The 20433-nt window shown below is 43.2% G+C and overlaps 1 protein-coding gene across 8 annotated transcripts in view; it reads right to left on the reverse strand.

Moving 5' to 3' along the window:
• Nucleotides 1-8485: 8485 nt before the first annotated feature.
• Nucleotides 8486-20433, reverse strand: part of ubap2l (ubiquitin associated protein 2-like) — a 39870-nt gene continuing 27922 nt past the window's right edge. For 3 of the 8 annotated variants that reach the window (XM_037539145.1, XM_037539143.1, XM_037539148.1), the window contains 9 exons: nt 19541-19629; nt 18550-18603; nt 18363-18444; nt 17147-17367; nt 16128-16233; nt 14147-14296; nt 12391-12470; nt 12065-12259; nt 8486-10300 (listed from right to left, as the gene is read on the reverse strand). In XM_037539145.1, the coding sequence (XP_037395042.1) occupies nt 10205-10300; nt 12065-12259; nt 12391-12470; nt 14147-14296; nt 16128-16233; nt 17147-17367; nt 18363-18444; nt 18550-18603; nt 19541-19629 (1073 nt within the window). In that variant the 3' untranslated portion in view covers nt 8486-10204. The remainder of the gene's footprint in view (nt 10301-12064; nt 12260-12390; nt 12471-14146; nt 14297-16127; nt 16234-17146; nt 17368-18362; nt 18445-18549; nt 18604-19540; nt 19630-20433) is intronic. The other 5 variants (XM_037539146.1, XM_037539161.1, XM_037539156.1 and 2 more) reach the window with 3 other exon arrangements.

Consider the following 20433-nt stretch of genomic DNA (forward strand, 5'->3'; position numbering starts at 1 on the left):
TGACGTCGGGAAGGACACGCCCACTGTGCGCGTTCAGAGAGGACGAATGAAGCCAGGGCCAATATTATTATTAATCATGATGGTAAAATTCCATATTCACAGATAGAACATTTAATAATTCCAAACCAGAATTTCTCAAATTTGAAATGGCTAAAAATACATAAGTTCAATCACCGTCTCCACAAACAAAAAAACTGTTAAAACGCTGAGTATACGCACCTTCCTCGACATGGTTTAGTACAAACACGCCTTCTATCGCCTGGCTCCTTTCCTCTCTGTTTAAACTGATATAATTGTGCACTGTGCTTGTGCATTTTGTATATTATCTTGACAGTTCCGTGGTTGTACTATTTGCACTCCATAAAAAACATGAAGCTGAAAAGCCACGTCAAAATATTACACATATTACGGTAAATTCAATTCCCCCTGTTTCCCCTCAGTGCACATGTTAAAATCATGACTCGTTTAGCCGGCGTTGTACTGCGGGGCTGTAACACACAAGGGGAAACCACTTTTCTCAGGCTCTGGTTGAAGATGTTCCCTTGTATTCTCAGGTCTAAAGGTGTTATAATAGGAATAAAAGCTACCGAGTGAAACGATCTTGCACAGATATTGATTTTCAGCATCACTACTGTACTTCATACACACTCCAGCTGAATGTCTCTCCAAGGGGAAAAACTTCCCAAGGCATCCAGTAAACCGCTTCCCTGCTGCATTCTTACTATTAAAGGATAATAAAACTTGCTGTGATCCGAGGTAGAACAGATCTTCACGATGCCTACTGTTGCATTTTAATTCATTCAGTTGTGTTATATTGTAGTATATGGGAGAAACCTTTGTCCGTCAGTAGCAACTGTTCCCTCTGTGGTTTGTGCTGCGTTTTCATGTAATATAAACGTTATATCCATAACCCCTATGAAAAGACGAAAACAGGACTTGTGTACCCTGCCTGGGACAGGGTCAGGGTTACCGGGGCCCCACCCCTGGAGCCAGGCCAGGGGAGGGGCTCGCCAGCGAGCGTCTGGTGGCTGGGCGTTTACTCATGGTGCCCGGGCGTTTACTCATGGTGCCCGGCCTGGCCCAGCCCGAAGGGGTTACATGAGTACCCCCTCCCATCGACCCACCACCAATGGGAGGGGCAGTAGTAGGGGTCCGGTGTTGGTGTTCTGATCCTCGGTTGCTGAAACTGGCTTTTGGAACTTGGAACGTTACCTCACTGGCGGGAAAGGAGCCTGAGTTGGTGCGCGAGGTTGAGAGATACCGGCTGGATATAGTCGGGCTCTCCTCAACACACAGCTTGAGCTCTGGGTCCAATCTCCTTGAGAGGGGCTGGACTTTATTCTTTTCTGGAGTTGCCCATGGTGAGAGGCAGCAGGCAGGTGTTCTCATAGCCCCTCAACTCTGTGCCTGTATGTTGGGGTTTTCTCCGGTGGACGAGAGGGTAGCTTCCCTACGCCTTCGGGTTGGGGAACGGGTCCTGACTGCTGTCTGTGCTCATGCACCAAACAGCAGTTCAGAGTACCCAGCCTTCTTAGAGTCCTTGGGAAGGGTGCTTGAAAGTGCTCCTCTTGGAGACTCTATTGTCCTACTGGGGGACTTCAACGCTCACGTGGGCAATGACAGTGAGACCTGGAGGGGTGTGATTGGGAGGAATGGCCTCTCTGATCTGAACCAGAGTGGTGTTCAGTTTTTGGACTGCTGTGCAAACCACAGTTTGTCCATCACGAACATGTTTGAACACAAGGATGTCCATAAGTGCACATGGCACCAGGACACCCTAGGCCGCAGTTCAATGATTGACTTTGTAGTCGTGTCATCGGACTTACGGCCATGTGTTCTGGACACTCGGGTAAAGAGAGGAGCTGAGCTGTCAACTGATCACCACCTGGTGGTGAGTTGGATCAGGTGGTGGGGGAAGATGCCAGTCAGATCAGGCAAGCCCAAACGTATTGTGAGGGTTTGCTGGGAACGTCTGGCAGAAGAACCTGTCAGATTGATCTTCAACTCACACCTCCATCAGAACTTTGACCAGATATCGGGGGAGGTGGGGGACATTGACTCAGAATGGGCCATGTTCCACTCCTCCATTGTTGAAGTGGCTGACTGTAGCTGTGTCCGTAAGGTAGTTGGTGCCTGTCGGGACGGTAATCCTTGAACCCAGTGGTGGACACCCCAGGTGAGAGATGCCGTCAGGCTGAAGGAGTCGTCCATGGATGGCCTGTGGGACACCAGAGGCAGCTGGCAGGTATCGACAGGCCAAGCGATCTGCGGCTTCAATCGTTGCCAAGGCAAAAACCAGTGAGTTTGGTGAGGCCTTGGAAAGTGACTTTAAGTCCGCCCCCAAAGGATTCTGGCGGTGGAAGGAATACTTTGAGGACCTTCTCAATCCCACCGACACATTCTCCAGTGAGGAGGCAGAGTCTGGGGACATGGGAAACGGCTTGTCCATTACTGAGGCCGAAGTCGCTAAGGTAGTTAAGAAGCTCCTTGGTGGCAAGGCTCCAGGGGTGGATGATATCCGCCCTGAGTTCCTCAATGCTCTGGATGTTGTGGGGCTGTCTTGGCTGACACGCCTTTTCGACATTGCATGGACATCAGGGGCGGTGCCACTGGATTGGCAGACTGGGGTGGTGGTGCCTCTTTTTAAAAAAGGGGACCGGAGGGTGTGTTCCAACTACAGGGGAATCACACTCCTCAGCCTCCCTGGTAAGGTCTATGCAGGGGTACTGGAGAAGAGAGTCCGGCTTATAGTCGAACCTCGGATCCAGGAGGAGCAGTGCGGGTTCCGCCCTGGTCGTGGAACACTGGACCAACTCTTTACCCTCTCCAGGATTCTGGAGGGCTCATGGGAGTTTGCCCAACCAGTCCACATGTGCTTTGTGGATCTGGAGAAGACTGTATTAGACTGTGTTCCTCAGGGTATTCTGTAGGAGGTGCTTCGGGAGTACGCTCTTTGCTACAAGCCATTCAGACCCTGTACAAAGCAGGAGCTTGGTTTGCGTGGCCGGCCGTAAGTCAGACTCGTTCCCAGTGAGAGTTGGACTCTGTCAGGGCTGCCCTTTGTCACCGATTCTATTAATAATTTTTATGGATCTCAGGCGGAAAAGGGAGGAGAACCCTCTCTGGGTCCGGAATAGGCTCTTGCCTCAAGTGGAGGAGTTCAAGTATCTCGGAGTCACGAGTGATGGTACATGGGAGCGGGAGACAGGCGGATTGGTGCTGGGTCAGCAGTGATGCGGGCTCTATACCTGTCTGTTGTGGTAAAGAAAGAGCTGAGCCATAAGGCAAGGCTCTCAATTTACTGGTCGATCTATGTTCCAACCCTCACCTATGGTCATGAGCTTTGGGTGATGACCGAAAGCATAAGATCACAAATACAAGCGGCCGAAATGAGTTTCCTCCGCAGGGTGTCTGGACTCTCCCTTAGAGATAGGGTGAGAAGTTTGGTCATCTGGGAGGGACTCGGAGTAGAGCCGCTGCTTCTTCACGTCGAGAGGAGCCAGCTGAGGTGGTTCGGGCATCTGGTTAGGATGCCTCCCTCGGGAGGCGTCACAGGCAAGTCCACCTGGGAGGAGACCCCGGGGAAGACCCAGGACACGCTGGCGTGACTATATTGCCCAGCTGGCCTGGGAGCGCCTCGGAATCCCCCTTGGAGAGCTAGTAGAAGTGGCTGGGGAAAGGGAGGTCTGGGCCTCATTGCTTAGGATGCTGCCCCTGCGATCCGAACACTGGAGAAGCGGAAGATGAAGGATGGATGGATGGACATTATACACACACACACACGCAACACTGATTGACAATCAATTTCACATGGTGTTGTGCAAATAGAATAGACAACAGGTGGAAATGATTGGCAATTAGCAAGACACACTCAGTAAAGGAGTGGTTCTGCAGGTGAGGACCACAGACCACTTCTCAGTACCGATGCTTTCTGGCTGATGTTTTGGTCACTTTTGAATGTTGGTGGTGCTTTCACACTTGTGGTAGCATGAGACGGACTCTACAACCCACACAAGTGGCTCAGGTAGTGCAGCTCATCCAGGATGGCACATCGATGCGAGCTGTGACAAGAAGCTTTGCGGTGTCTGTCAGCATAGTGTCTAGTGGCTGGAGGCGCTACCAGGAGATGTGGAGAAGGCCGTAGGAGGGCAACAACCCAGCAGCAGGACCGCTACCTCTGCCTTTGTGCAAGGAGGTACAGGAAAAGCACTGCCAGAGCCCTGCAAAATGACCTCCAGCAGGCCACAAATGCACATGTGTCTGCACAAACGGTTAGAAACTCCATGAGGATGGTATGAGGGCCCGACGTCCACAGATGGGGGTTCTGCTCACAGCCCAACACCGTGCTGGATACTTGGCATTTGCCAGAGAACACGGTGATGGGCCAAAATATATTTCAGAATTATTATCACGGTATCCTAGTACCAGATCACTAAGGTCATCTAGTCAGGGGCTCTTAGTGGTCCCTAGGACAAAACGGAAACGAAAGGGAGATTGTGCTTTTTCTGTGTATGCCCCCAAGTTGTGGAATGCTCTGCCTTTGGATGTTAGACTAGCTGAATCAAAGGACATTTTTAAAGGAAGACTCAAAACGCATCTCTATTCATTAGCTTTTGGTCACAGGTGATGCTTTTGTTATTTATTGGATAGTGCTGCATTGTTTTTATGGTTTTATGTCAGTTTTATGTTGTTTATGAATGTAGCTGTACTGTTTTTATAGTTATATGTATCTGTTTTGTTTTATCATTCTATTTTTAGTACTTGTTGTTTGTGAAGCACTTTGTAGCTGTGCTTAGAAAAGTGCTATATAAATAAATGTTTACTTACTTACTCCAGGATTGGCAAATTCGCCACTGGCGACCTGTGCTCTTCACAGATGAAAGCAGGTTAACACTGAACACATATGACGGACGTGACAGAGTCTGGAGACGCATGGAGAGCGATCTGCTGCCTGCAACGTCCTTCAGCATAACTGGTTTGGCAGTGGGTCAGTAATGGTGTGGGGTGGCATTTCTTTGCAGGGCAGCACAGCCCTCCATGTGCTCGCCAGCAGTTCCTGCAAGATGAAGGCATTGAAGCTATGGACCGGCCTGCCTGTTCCCCAGACCTGAATCCAATTGAACACATCTGGGACATCAGGTCTCGCTCCATCCACCAAAGTCACGTTGAACCACAGACTTTCCAGGAGTTGGCAGATGCTTTATTCCAGGTCTGGGAGGAGATCCCTTTGGAGACCCTCTGCCACCTCATCAGGAGCATGCCCAGGTGTTGTAGGGAGGTCATACAGGCACGTGGAGGCCACACACACAATACTGAGCCTCATTTTGACTTGTTTTAAGGACATCACATCAAAGTTGAATCAGCCTGTCGTGTGTTTTTCCACTTTAATTTTGTGTGTGACTCCAAATCCAGGCCTCCATTGGTTAATAAATTTGATTTCCATTGATGATTTTTGTGTGATTTTGTTGTCAGCACATTCAACTTTGTACAGAACAAAGTATTCAATGAGAATATTTCATTCATCCAGATCTAGGATGTGTTATTTGAGTGTTCCCTTTATTTTATTTTTTTGCAGTGTATATATATATATATATATATATATATATATATATATATATATATATATATATATATATATATATATATACACACACACACACACACACACACATACACACATTTTATATATATATATATATATATATATATATATATATATATATATATATATATATATATATATACATACACACATACACACATAGACACTGCATTTCTTTACCTCGTCTGCTGTGAATCGGGCTCAAGACTTCTGTCCTGTTCACCACCCTGTCCAGTCTGTCTGTACGTACTTCTGCTCTTGCCCCGGGAGACTCCAGGGTTAAGAGGAGAGACAGGCGTGCTAACCAGAGAGCTAGAGATGCACCACTCTGTCAACCCGAGAGAGTCGAAATGAATGGGCCGATACGGAGCATCTGAGCAAAATCATAGTTTATAAACTTAAAACATTTTAATCTAATACAATACACTCATTACCTGAACACAGCACATCATAAAACATTTTAGCACTGCTGTTGTATTTTTAAGGCTTACAGGAGTTTAAAACGGCCTCATGACGTCAGTGAGCGGGAACAGCCAATGAGCTGCTCCGCTTGCCCATCAATCATTACTCTCTAGCAGTAAAGCCCGCCTCCTGCTGCCCAAACACCCGTTTTCTGTAGAAAGGAAAGCAAAAATATAGTTCTTTTCCTTGTTTTTTCATGGAAACACAACCTTCTACTTTCTAAAATTAAAGGGCGAGTGATTATAAACTACTTCAACTTTTCGTTTTTAGCCGTTGAGCTCCATTCACTCCAGTTCATTGAGGACTCACTGGCGGGCGCCCTCTGCTGTTAGCTTCCTTCAACTTTCCCTGCATATTTAAGGCACCTCGGAGTAAATGCAGCACCATTCCGGGTAGAATGGAAAACTGTAATGAGAAGCTAGCGGATGAGAAGACGATTAGTCTTCATTAAATATCACACACGCAACTCTGGAGGCTGCACTAATCCAGTCCATCAATCTGGCTCATCTCATCATAGCGTTTTCTAGAGACTGCATCTAAAGCGTGCCCACGCCTTTTCAGCCTGTGTGTGCTCGTTCTGGTGTACTGTGCTCATCCACCTGCATGGCTGGAGCTGGAGTAAGGGTGATGAGACGAGCTCCGTCAGAGCAGTCAGAACTGCAGCCTGCCCACCGACATGGCGTAATCCTGCTAGAAATAGCAGTAGGAAACATAAACGCTCAAATTCCACACATCAAAAGACAAAAGACAGACAAAACCGTTCGGGTATAGACGACAACTAAACAAGAGGCTTGGTTTTTCTTTAGTAAATCTCACAAGAGCGAATGTTTTTTTGCAAATACACACATCACGGGATAAAAAGCTCTAATCACTGGGGGCTGCATGTCGGCTTCAGGTGGTCGTGGGTCTATTTTGTTTAACAGATGTTGGTGAAAGATTCATTTTTTAAACTTCTCAGCTGGGCAGTTAGACCTCTGCGCACTATGCGCCTCAGCAGCCGCTGACCCCGCCCTGTCATCTAACATGGCCCACCACTTTATAATCCCACCGACAGTGGACTGTGGAATATTTAGCAGTGAGGAAATTTCACGACTGGACTTGTTGCACAGGTGACGTCCGATCACGGTACCACGCTGGAATTGACTGAGCTCCTGAGAGCGACCCATTCTTTCACTAATGTCTAGAAGCAGTCTGCAGGCTTAGGGTCCTGGCTTATGGGGGGGGGGGGGTAAAGTGCTGATGGCGCAGGGCTCCTATGAGAAGTCAGATCTTAAAATCTTACCGACTGCGTTCCGCTCAAACAAACCCCAGGAACACACGAGCGCCGGCTCTCCGTCCCGCAGCCCGCCTCCGCTCTCGAACAGTGGGGCCAGTACCTCGGATAAAAAGCGGAACGACTTCATCAGGAAAGCCCTCATCATCTTCGGAGATCAGGGCTTCGTTCGTGCTGCCAGTGGACTTGATTACGCCCGAATTTACTATCAGTGATCTGTGGACTGAAACTCCTGAAGATGCTCCATCACTCCTACCCAGGTGGTGTGTAATGTAAACTCTAATTCCGTAACTCCTCAGCGCTCCTTCTGCAAAGAGGAGGATGAAACAATTCCAACACTTCTTTCACAGCTGTCCCCACTCCAAAACAACTCGGACGGACACTGCGGCCTTATTTTAGTTTTAGTGGGTTGCTGGATATTTCTGACATGGTTTTTGTTTCACAAATACACCGCGTCTTCCAGCAATGCTTCGACCCCAGAAAGCCGCAGTGCTGAAGTCTAAGCCTAATTTCACACCTATTTCAGGCCGGTAGACGATATTTCAAGGCCTTCGTACAGCAAAGGTACTAAACCTCAACATACCGAATACTTCTGCTGGTCAGCTACTGACTTCTGTACTGCATGTAGTTCCCAAATGGGAGTTTCTTGTAGTTAAAAAAAAAAAAAAAAACTCTATATGGTTCTACCAATGTTCTACCCATCAAGTGGCAGGCCCGAGCATGCGCAGTGTTTCAGACGGTTTATAGTGGTTATTGAATCAGCTCAGTACTGAGATTAATATTACAAGCCACCCCGTTCATCAGGTCAGAAAGGTTCCACAAACGACGGGCGACGCGACACGACAAAACCCAACATGCTCGTAGACGCCGACTACACGCATCACGCTTCAAGAGGCCTGATAAGAGCAGAAACACCCCCCAGAAGAGGAGAACCTATGAGAACAGGTTCATTCGGCGCATCACATACCGCAGCGCACGGAGTGAAACAACTCCGCTCTTCCTGTAATACAAGCTGTCCGTAACCTTTCAGTACTGACAGCAGCCACGCTGTACTCACAGATCAGCCACAGCGCCCAACTCCACTCCACAGCGCTCACTGACTCACTAACAGCGACAGAAGACTCGAGAAAGCACGGGACATCGAGAAATAAGGTTTTCTTAAAAAAGACATTCACATCCAAAATGATGAAAATGTCTTTTTCTCTGTTTATTTACTTAATATTTATATATATATATATTTTTACAAAATAAAAAAAAACAAACAAACAAAAAAAAAAACATGAAACAAAAACGTTAAGTCTGTGTGTAAGGACTTGAGAGGGGCAGGAAAAAAAAAGCCATGGAACAAACATGGGCTACAGTACTTGTGTTTTTATATATATATATACACACACAGACACATATGTGTGTGTATGTGTGTGTGTGTGTGTGTGTGTGTGTGTGTGTGTGTGTGTGTGTGTGTGTATGTACAAGACAAGTTTATCCATTTAATTTTTTTTAAAATGCACAGTACAAAAAGAAAAGTCACTGACAAAAAAGCAAACCCATAGTACAATTCTGTCCATCAGTACTTTCCTAATAATCATAATATTAATAAAATAATATTTGGGGAAACGATGCCTTTTTTTGAAAGGACAGGGAGCATTAGACTGCAACATATGTCACAAAAAGGGAGGACAAAAAACAAAACAAACCAAAAAAAAAAAAAAAAATAAGTGCGAGAATACACACTCGCCCACATCAAAGGGGTGACCTGAACACACACCGACCTCCCCAGTTCACAGCAACTTCAACAGCGGCACTTCCGAGGTCTAGCAGGCATGCCAGGTCATCCTTCCCACCCCAAAATAGATTCATCTCCAAAGAAACTGAACGCTTTCAGAGAAACAAGAGGAAAATAATCACACTAGGATGCTTAAGAAAGCAGCTTGAGTATGCATGACCAGTGTCCCCTTCATTCGCCGAACCTGTACATTAATTAAGGGCTCATTAAAGGGACCGTTTGAGTCCAACATGCACATTACTGCCCACATTTATGACCGACTCACATGTACGCAATGGATGGAAAGGAAGAAGAAAGGGTGGGGGGAAGAAGGAAGAAAAAAAAAAAAAAAAAAAAAAAAAGACTCCCACACACCTGGAACATGTCCATCTTTGTGCCCTCATATACATGTTTTCATATATCTATATTTATATTTGGTAAAAAATAAACTCCACAACTGCTTTAGCCAATCTAGAACGATTCCTTCCCCCTCCCCTTAAAAATAAAATTTGGTAAAAAGTCAACAGGGAAAGGAAGAAAAGGGAAGGGAGAAAAAAAAAAAAAAAAAAAACCCACACAGAAAAACCACAGAGGTGGTGTATACGGGCTTGACAACTGAAAGACCAATCAGGGTGCAGGTAAAGAAGAGGGAAGGCAGAGAAAGAAAGAGACCGTGGGACTCAACCCCACCTTCTCTTCCACCCAACATCCCGCTCGCCCCTAGCCAACAAAACATAAAAAAAAAAAAACATTAGAAAACAGCTCTATGTTACATATGACAGACGGAGAGAAAGGGTTGGGGTATTTTTTCTTTTAAACACAATACAAACTCCAAAACACTCAATACTTGGCTCTTGAAGGCCTAAGTTACTAGAACCACATACCCTCCAAAACCCCTTCCTCTTCAAGACACCTCCCCTGGCCACCTCCCCCACTGTGCTACCTCTTTGTACAGCACCACCTCATGTGCAGGGTGGTACTAAAGGGCAACTGGACTGGAAGAGGACAGAGGTGTGGTGGGAGAAGGGTGCGAGGAGATTTTTAGGGAGGAAGAAAAGGGTCCCCTAATTTTAGCCTTTTGCACACCCAATTGGAGAAGAGCATGTTAATTGCCTCCCCAGTTATAGCTGTTATATGCAGACTTGTTGATCTGGGACTTCTGTTGAATGGAAGCATTCTGACTGCGCTGTCCAGAACCACTCTGAAAAGAAGAAACAAAGACAACGCATTAAAGTCAACGGGAATCAAATCATAGCAACCGATGAAAGGAAAGGATGGTTGGAGGGGGTGAGACACAGTATTGGTTCATTTTTCCTCGCCCATTTGGTGCAGTGACTTAAAACTCCAGAGACATTTTAGAGGCGGACAAATCTTCCATTAATGGAAGACTATGAGAAAACAAGAATTTTGTCTTATAAATGACTTGTGGCATGATAGTTCATGACCAGGGACATGAACTAACAAGATGAAAAATGGTCCATTTCGAGCTCAGGTTGACTTCAACCTTTTAAAATCAAACATATGTTGTATGTAAATAACTTCATGTATTTGATATGAAACATCAACACACCAAGTTCCATATTAAACTAGAGAAGCTGAACTCTACATGCAAAGATTTTTGCCAATCCAACTGAATGCATTCCGATTACAGACTAAGACTGGGGTGGTTATACGCGCACACTACAACAATTTGATGAAAATCTTTGTTTACATGCGCGCTACAAGTAATCTGACCCAAAATGACACGCATGCGTGGAGAACCACTTATAGTAAAAGTTACCATCACATGAGGTCCAGTCTGAGTGAATGAGTTTCCAGTTGGCCTTCTTGTTTTTGATTGCTTTAAAATGTCAGACTCAGGAAAACGTAGTTCACATGTTCTTATTAAAGAAGGGCGAGAGGAAACCGTCATGTTCTGAGACACATAAGCCGGCCACACAGCTGGTCACATATAAACCTAGTCCTTCTCTGCAGACCAGTTTCATGTTGAACGTTATAAACTCTTGCTATGACGTGACGCACACGTGCAGAACATGCTTACATGTTCCGATTGGAAATGTAATCAGATACAGGGGTTTACATGGATATTATTGTTCTATTTAACGGGTTAATTACAGGATTACCCACCTTCTTTAATCTGATAGAAACTGTATTCTAAATGGCCTCAAATCAGACTGTGTACATGAACATATTCTATTCTATTAGTTGGATTATTAACAGATTATTAGGTTGCATGTAAATGGTATACTATATTATGTCCCTCTGAAAATCGAAGCCTGATCTACACTACAACTCTGTACTGCTCACCTACCGTTTTATGAAATTTCATTGGTTTTTCATGTATGCATGTACATGGTTTTGCCTCAACACCAGTTGTGTGTTAACTGGTATTACTGAAAGTGTTCAGAGCATATAGTTACACTTACGCACTGCTGGTGCTCTAGCCAATGTACAATTTAATTATGTGACATAACAGATAACTTGATAATAGTTTATCCTATCACCAAGTTACAATATAAAGATATGCTCAACCCCCTACTTTTGGAGTCAAGTTCAAAAGGGTTAAAGACGACACTGTGGATGCTTACATTTATTAGAGCCTTATGTGGGATTTAAGTAACGGATTCCCTTAAACTGTGCAAGGGGAAAGAAAGAAGTGTTATTTTCCATTAATGAAATTTCACTTGGTAAATCAACAGAGCGGGCACTGTGTCTGAACTATGCCATGTGAATTTGTGCTGTAATTCGCAATGTCCTTCTAGCTGACACTAGGTTTCATGTATGTGTATACTGAATTCATGAATATGTTTTATGACTGTCTGCAAGGTCACTGAGCTTCGTTACCAACGTCTATTCACATTCTTCATTTAGGGTCTTTATAATTGGATTAATGTCAGAAATGCCTTAAACTGTCACTGTTTCAATAATTTCAATGTTTCTATAATTTGCCATAGCTGGTTCTCACCTGTCCATCCTGCTGCAGGTGGTGGTGCAGCATCTGGGAATGTGGCTGCTGATGAGGAGTCAAAATGTGCATGAAGGGGGCCGGGGCATAGCCAGCTGCAGCCGGAGGGTTGATGGGACCACCGCTTCCAAGTGCTGAGGGTAGACTGAAGGAGGCACCAGGTGTTCCCGTGTGGAAAGCCTGTTTATCAAATGACTAGAAACAAAAAAGGTGAAGCGATAAAAGAGAAGCAAAAGAAGAAAAAGGGAAGAAAACAGCGGTTCAGAACATTTGACATTGAACAAACCTGCTACCAATTCAGTGATTAATGCACCAAGAACACTGACCTGTGTCTTTGTGTAAACAGACCCTGAAATGTCAGGAACTCCTGTATTGCTGGAGGTCACTGAGACTCCTGAGGGAAAGCCAACACAAACAAAGCAAGAGTAACAGTGTTATTTGTAGAGTACAAACAAAAAACAATAAATAAATAAATAAAAACAGGAATAATGGAAACAAACTGTCCTGGTGAGAGAATGCAGTATTTATACATAGATGAAAACCTTATCAAACAGTTATTTAAAAGCTGCACAATTATGGGGTGGTTAACTGCACAACTGCAAACACCAGGCTCTGGCTGCATAGCGAAAAAAAAAAATTCCATCAAGAACACAGCACAGGAACACTGCTATGACCAAAAAGTCACAAGTAACATGTAAACACTCTTGATTTCTATTGCCCAGAGAGAGGGCCATTGAATCATTCACTGAGGGAGGGAAATAAGTTTCAAATACCCAAGTTACAATCTTCCCTTTAGTTAAATAACCACCAAGACAAAACAAGAAAGAAGTTACTGCCTTTGTTCTCAGTATATTGCTCTCTTCAATTCCATAGCTGTTCAGTGATCGCTAGGTTTTTAACTCCTCTTACACCCAATTCCAATGCATCACTCAGCTCTGTTACCAAGGAGAGGGATAAAGCTATACGCTAGCATTTTCAGTTTATTTTTGTGTTTTCCATCAACACACCCACACTTGTCATCACTCAACACATAACGTCAATCTCGATCGTTACAGTGGAACACACTGTGAAAGTGAAGCAAAACTGTTCAGAACAGAACATAGACCAGCCAGTTCCAAAGTTCGAATTAAACTACGTAGCTGAGGACCCTCATTTTATTGTGTTTGGTTTGGGGGGGGAAAAAAACAAACAAACAAAAAAAAAAAACAATACGCAAGTGTACTTAACAAGCCTACCAGTTAACAAAACACCACAACACTCGCACAAGTAGTGATTCAAATGTATACTGCCTGAACCCACTGTCAGCATATCTGAAAACTGCATTTTTATTATTTTTTAAAGGAATGTAGTTCACCTGTTTTCCTGCTTATGAAAACCATAGATCTGTATCTGAGGTCACTATTTCATTGAAGACAAAGCTAATGGCAGTATAGCTACAATCCAGACTTGTGATTTGATTCTGAAGAAGCATTTACAGTAATTCTAAAGCTTACTTCTTTCCTAATTAAAACACCCAAAGCTCCTTTATAGGCCACACCTTCAAACCAATATCCAAAATAGAAAAAAAAAAAAAAAAACAGTAGTACACAAAAAAAAAAAAAACACCCTCTGTTAAAAAAGTTTTGTTGATAAAAAATAAGTCACACCCTCTACAAACTTCAAGCATTTTTCTCCAATTTTCCTGCAAAATTTATTGTCAAGTTTAATTGGATAAAGGTAGCGCATAAAAACATGCCAAAAGGGCCATATTTTGCTTCTTCACCCCCCCCGCAAATATGTTATATTTAATAAATAAACGTGCATTAAACTGTGCAGAAGTGTGTTCTGTAGAAAGTGTGTTCCAAACTTTTATATTTTTCACATCAGCAGGTTTGTGTCTTGTTAAGGGACCACTTCTTGCTAAAAGTCCAGGACTAGCAGTAGTGCTGGGGTGGCATGCCATGGCTTTATCAAGCTTCCTCAGTGAGGTTAGTGGCAGTGACTGGGAGAAGGAGAATGGGGGGAAAAGGGGGGTAGGCTACAACCAACACACGAGGAGGGGTTTTAAAAAAAAGGAGGGGTCTGGCGTGATGCTACACTCACCAACTCCCGGTGCGGTGACTGAGCTGGCGGGCTTGTTTTGTGCAGAAGCAGCGGCGGCGGCGGCAGCAGCGGCGGCAGCCACAGCGGTGCCGTAGCCACCCTTACAGAAATCCCCACTCCCTGCCGAAGCCTGGCTCAAATCCTCATAGCCTGCAAACGGTCAGACACACAGCCACAGCCCCACAGCGTTAGACACACACCAGGCAGGGCCAGAAGGAAGGAAGGGAGGGGGGGGGGGGGGGGGGGGGGGGCGGGTTGAGGGAGGTGGAGGAGTGGAAGAGGACGAGCAGTAAAGCAGCAAGCAAAGTGTGTATGTGTTATGACCAGTGGGTTACAGTCAGTGAGTGCTGAAAGACAGAAATAAAAAAGGTAAAAAGATATAAAGAGAGATTGGACTGAAGTAAAGGGACAAGGTGAGCAAAAGAACGGAAAAATACTAGTAGTAGATCATTCTCTACCGAAGCTGAAATTCAGGACACACTGAAAGAAACTGTTCTTTTATAAAATATAATTTTATTTAAATTAATTAGATTTTAATACAAATTTGCTGTTTTATTTATGCTTATTAATTAACATAATGCTGACGATGTAATCATGTTGGGGGAGAAAAAAAAAAAAAAAAAAAAAAACTAGGACTACTTAAAATTTAAAACATTACAAATTAACAGTTATAAAAAATATTTCATGGTTTCCCAAAAGGCATCTAAAAGTAGAACTGACTGCAAAAACAATGGAAAACACCAGTCTGAAGTGTGTCGTTTGACCAAAAAAAAAAAAAACCCCACAAAACAAACCACACACAACAGCAAAGTGTTCGCAGTAACAACTTTCAAAGAGATGAAAATGTTTACTGATACAGAGTTGCTCAATGTATGTGATTTCCATAAGACTAAAAAGTATTTACGTTAAAGACCATACAAAATGCAATGGACTGTGTGCGCTTCACTGTTAATCTGCTACTGCTCAAACTGTTTGAAAGCATCTGTGCTGACCATGAAAGTGATGAGAACGATCAGCAATAAAACACTTATTCAGATAAGTGCCAGATTTGGATACTTCACTGAAGACCTTCTTAACATTTAATTTTTTGGGAAAACAAATGCCATTCTGGACCCTTACAGCTAAAAATATTTTTATTTACATTAAAAGTAAAAGGAAAAAAAAAAAAAAAAAAAAAAAAAAAGGAAACTTGGTCCAAATAAAAACAATTAAAGGGAAAAAAATACCAATCAGGAAGGAAGTAAACGGTAACATGAGGTCTGAAGCAAACCTAAGAGTATTTTTCATTTAAATAAGTGAAGACATGAATGAGGAAAGAGTGAGAAACGAACACATGTTGAAGAGGACTGGATGGGCAAAAGCAGGCAGAGCGTGGATAAGCATGTATAGACCCCACCACCTGAAACCAAGTCCACCCCTGACCTCACCAGCCCTAACATCACTGCAACAGACTTCACAAAAAGAGGCAGCTATAACTTAACACTACTGACTGGCCACCATCCACTTGAAGAAGGCTCACCTCAGCTGACTTAAGCTCCTGAAAAATGTCTCGTAAGTTGAAAAACATACAACACAAGTGCAAAAGGCACACCTGCTCAAATAACATTTAAAGAAGTTGCCATTCAACAAGATCTGAGGTGAGACAGAAACAGCCACAACCTAACTAGGCAATCAATTATTAGATTTCTAGTTTGGGCACCAAGTGATGTGGATTTGAACTGGAGCGCTCGTGTGTGTGTGTGTTCTCCCTGCCTTTGGCCTGCTTTAGACCAATTACATCTAAGAGAACAGCGCAACAGAACAATGAATGTGGCTAATCTGGATAATTTAAAGTAATAAAACGTGTTAAGGATAGCTTTGAGATTTGAGACACACCCCCTACTTTATCACAGTACGTTACCAGTTGTCAAGGTCATCAATGGATTCTGAACGTGTGTCCAGGCACATGTATAACACAAATGAACGTTAGCAACAATCTTACCAGTGCCGTATCCATGGGATCCGTAACCACTAGCCTGTTGGAAGGGCGTGGCTGAAGCATTGACACCAACGTTCACACCATGTTGTTTTGAGGAGGTAGGAGCAACCTAAGAAACAAAGCCAGCATGAGAAAGCCTCATCACTACAACTCACTTCAAGTAATTCCACCCCTCACTACAGTCTGATTCAATACCCTAAATTAATGAGCAAAACACAATATCACTAAGATTTTGATAACTGATTTGAAAAAAATTCAACATCAAAACAGGTCGATAAAAAGCAGTCACCAATAATCTGATGTTAAAGGTGAAATAGGCAAAAGTGTAGCACTATTATCCCCCCCCACTCCTTGATATCTACCACCCTGGAGAATTCACGTACAGCATAACATTAGTTGTGTTAAACTGGGGTTAACTCTGCAGGGTGGTAGAACTCCATTATACTTCTCTCATTTGCACATTATTCATCAGTAGCTTGTAAACATTTGTAAGCTCTCCTTGAACCATCATACTAATCACACAAACGCCTTTAAGTCACTCCACTGAAGTTATATGAACTTTCATCAACATTAAAAGCTGACACCTTTAGCACATTTTACTTCCTATTAAATACTCCCATCATCCAATTTATTTTCACACTTTCAAATACAGTGGTTTACCTTGTTTTACAGGACATACAATTACAAAACATGTAGGAGCAGATTTGCAAATGAAATATGAACATGCATTACCAAATCTGTTCATTTAGATAAATTTTACTCACTTATTCCTTGATTAAGATGTAACATTAAGACAAGTACGTAATGAAAAGATTACATTTAACAGAATAGTCACAGTTAAAACCCATTTAGAGATGATGATCTTAACATCACATTAATACACTTTTACCACATTTCTAAGAAGACGCAGAAGCCGCCTTAAATACATAGTGATTCAGACTGAATTTAAAATAAATGTTTCACTGACAATTTTTTTAACCCCAAAACAGTGACAATATGTGGATAGGTCAAGCAGCTCTCACCGGGAACATTGCAGGGCCATACTGGAAGGTGTTGGGCAGACCGGGCACACCAGTGTAGTAGGGCAAGCTGGTGTAGCTGTAGCCAGGGGGCAGTGCAGGGTTGAGGAAGGGCTGTTGGGTGGTGTGGTGTGTCTGGCTCTGGCTCTGCTGAGGCTGAGCCAGTGTGGTAGCCGGGGCTGGAGAAGAAGTATCCCCGCGGCCAAACTTAGTCAGGTCACCAGCTAAGAGAAGAGACGACAGAAAAGAGGGGATGAAGAGCAAAAGAAATGCATAAAAAGCCAGGAGGATTTCAACCAAAAGAAACACATTGAGTCATTAAAGTTGCATGTAGCAGCACTGTCAGATCCAGTCAGCCACTGGGTTGCAGGTCTGATGGGTATTCATGAACAGCTGCTCAATTGCTCTGGCACACACTGACCCCCTGAGCTTCCATAGAAATGCAAGACAGGGTCAACTGGTGTGCAGCATGAGCTTTTCACTGCATTACACTTAGTTTAAGTCCTCTAAATAAATCTAAATTTAAAAAAATAACAGTTGTAAAACGTACAATATACACTACATAGTTCAAAGTAAAAAAATACTACAAAATGCATGAACAGTCAGGGGAGGAAAAAAACATTGGAAAAAAACTCCTGATCACATACAATGTCCACAATACAGACCTGCAAAAATATGTGTGTGTATATATATATATATATATATATATATATATATATATTTTTATGGAGACATCAATAGCAATACTTGTATTGGGTGTTGGCCCAATATCATGCTCATTTACACACACTCATAAAAACTTCCAATTGTCCTTGATACCACGCAAGTCTAGCGTAACACTATCAATCTTCCCAGTGCCATATCCATGGGATCCATAACCACTACACTGTCTGCCCCACTGCGGTCAGAAAACGTATCTGCATGTGTCATTTTTTAGTTTTTGACCATGTGAAAACACGTGTTGTCCTTTACATTGTGTACAAACTTCATGAAACAAGGACTAAAAGAAACTGCCCAAAACTACCTGGTAAATAGTCTGGTTTAATTGATTTACATTAAAAGTAGTTTTTTTTCCTTCTCCTGTACAGATACTATTTTGGAGATACAAAGATTTCTTTTGAGAACAGTGATTATTTCAATTTTCATTAGACCACTCTGATGATTATATTAAACATTTTTGTTTCGTATTAAAACATAGCAAAAGTAGCTAGTCTCTTACCAGAATAAGGATTGCTGGTCAAACCGCCTTCCCTGCCAGTCAGTGCTGTTGTTGGGGTTGCAAATGGGATGCTGTAGTAATCCTACACACAGATAAAAACTTAATGAGTAGCTGCTTCAAGAACAGTCAACCAGCAGTAATACTCACAAGAAACATTAAATAGTTCTTAGCACTGGGTTACTCTTACCAGTGGTATTCTGGTTTGGAGCATCTGCAGATCATCGTAGCCGTAAACTTGGGGCTAAGACAAAGAGAATACTTAATTATCCAAAAAGTGAAAGCAGTTTATCAAATTTAGTTGGTCTATGTTTGGAAAAGTAACAGCTTCTGTGCCCTCATTTGGACCGGGTCATTTCCTGCATCTGGAATATCCAGGCTTTTTATTTTTTTTTTACCCGTTTTTTAAATATAGTCACTCAACCTACTTCAGGAGGTGGTCTGAGAGATGTTACAGAAGTGCATCCGTCTCTCCAAGCCACGGCTAACAAACAAATCCCTTCTCAATACTTTATTACATCACCCTCTGCTGTTCTGCAAATTGGAAAGGACCCCCTCCTACTGAAATAACATGACTATACTAGAAGAAATCCTCACACTACAGAAAATTTATCCCAACATTGTATTCTGAAGTGGAACAGACCAACAGCAGTAGTGCCTTATGGAAAGAAAAAAAAAAATTTTAATTAAGAATTCCAAAAACTACATATACATTGACATTTTATTACTATTAGTATTAAGCTCTATTAAATCTTAGTAACCCTTAGTAATCTTTGCAATAAAGTAGCTAATAAGTTTAATTATTACTGATATCACACGCTCAGAAAATATTCTACAGTGCGCTTTATCACAACAATAAATCATACTGCCAACATCCAAGTGTCAGTTTGGCTGAGGAACACCATGCAAAATTGTGATTTTTGGGTCGACAATTGTTTTAAACAGAAGATGAACAACAAGGAACATCACAGGCGTTTGCCCATCATGTTATGAACTGATTTGGAGATTGTGCCATACTGCAACTGACCGCAACCAGACTAGCTGCAGCCATGTTTTTACCCAATCAGGACAAATCATGTTCAACGTCACATGAAACAACCTGGATAAACAGAATTTGTATAACACTTGTAAAGTGTAACATACAGAAACCAAATCTGAAATAATGGGAAGAGCCGTCTCACCGGATACGCATGAAGCAAGCCAGGAGCCATGATGTATGGATTAGGCAGCAGGGGAGGCACTCCAGGTGGCAGGTTTGGAGGCGCTTTCCCTATAGGAAACAAAGGCGATTGCTAGAATGCTTCTTTCCATGAATGTGAGGAAATGTCACTGCAGTACAAATGGCAGTGTGCACCAAACGCGCAGCATAACATCTACAACAAAAATTAGTCTAGCAACATTCCCATATGGTGGGCTGAGGAAAACCAGACACTGCATATTGGAGCCTCCCAACACAAACGTGTTTTGTTTCCCCCTCCCAGGTTAAATTAAGATTAAGATCAAGTGACCCTTATTAGTCCCACAACGGGGAAATTCCACCTTCGCATTTAACCCATCCGTGAAGTGAAACACCACATACACACTAGTGAGCACACACACACTAGGGGGCAGTGAGCACACTTGCCTGGAGCGGTGAGCAGCCCAATCCGCAGCGCCCGGGGAGCAGTTGGGGGTTAGGTGTCTTGCTCAAGGACACCTCAGTCATGTGCTGTCGGTTCTAAGGATCAAACTGGCGACCTTCCGGTCACGAGGCTGGTTCCCTAACCTCCAGCCCATGACTGCCCCCTAATTTAACTACATCTTGTTTATTTATTTATTTATTTTTAATTTCGGGCTCAAAAGGACACCGGGTCTATCCTTTACGGAGCAGCTAAAAAAAAAAAGCCCACAAACAAATATTAAGCATGGTGGTCATTTACGAGGGCACCTGATATTGAGTACAAGATGGGAATCATTATCTGATGCCAAGATGTGTTGACTTAGTTCTAGTCTGCTAAAATCATTTGTATATGAAATCGGGGTGTCACGAAGACCAGTGCTACATGTACTGTTCTTAACAATGAAGTTGTCATGC

The sequence above is a fragment of the Pygocentrus nattereri genome, chromosome 1, assembly GCF_015220715.1.
Source record: "Pygocentrus nattereri isolate fPygNat1 chromosome 1, fPygNat1.pri, whole genome shotgun sequence".
NCBI lineage: Eukaryota > Metazoa > Chordata > Actinopteri > Characiformes > Serrasalmidae > Pygocentrus > Pygocentrus nattereri.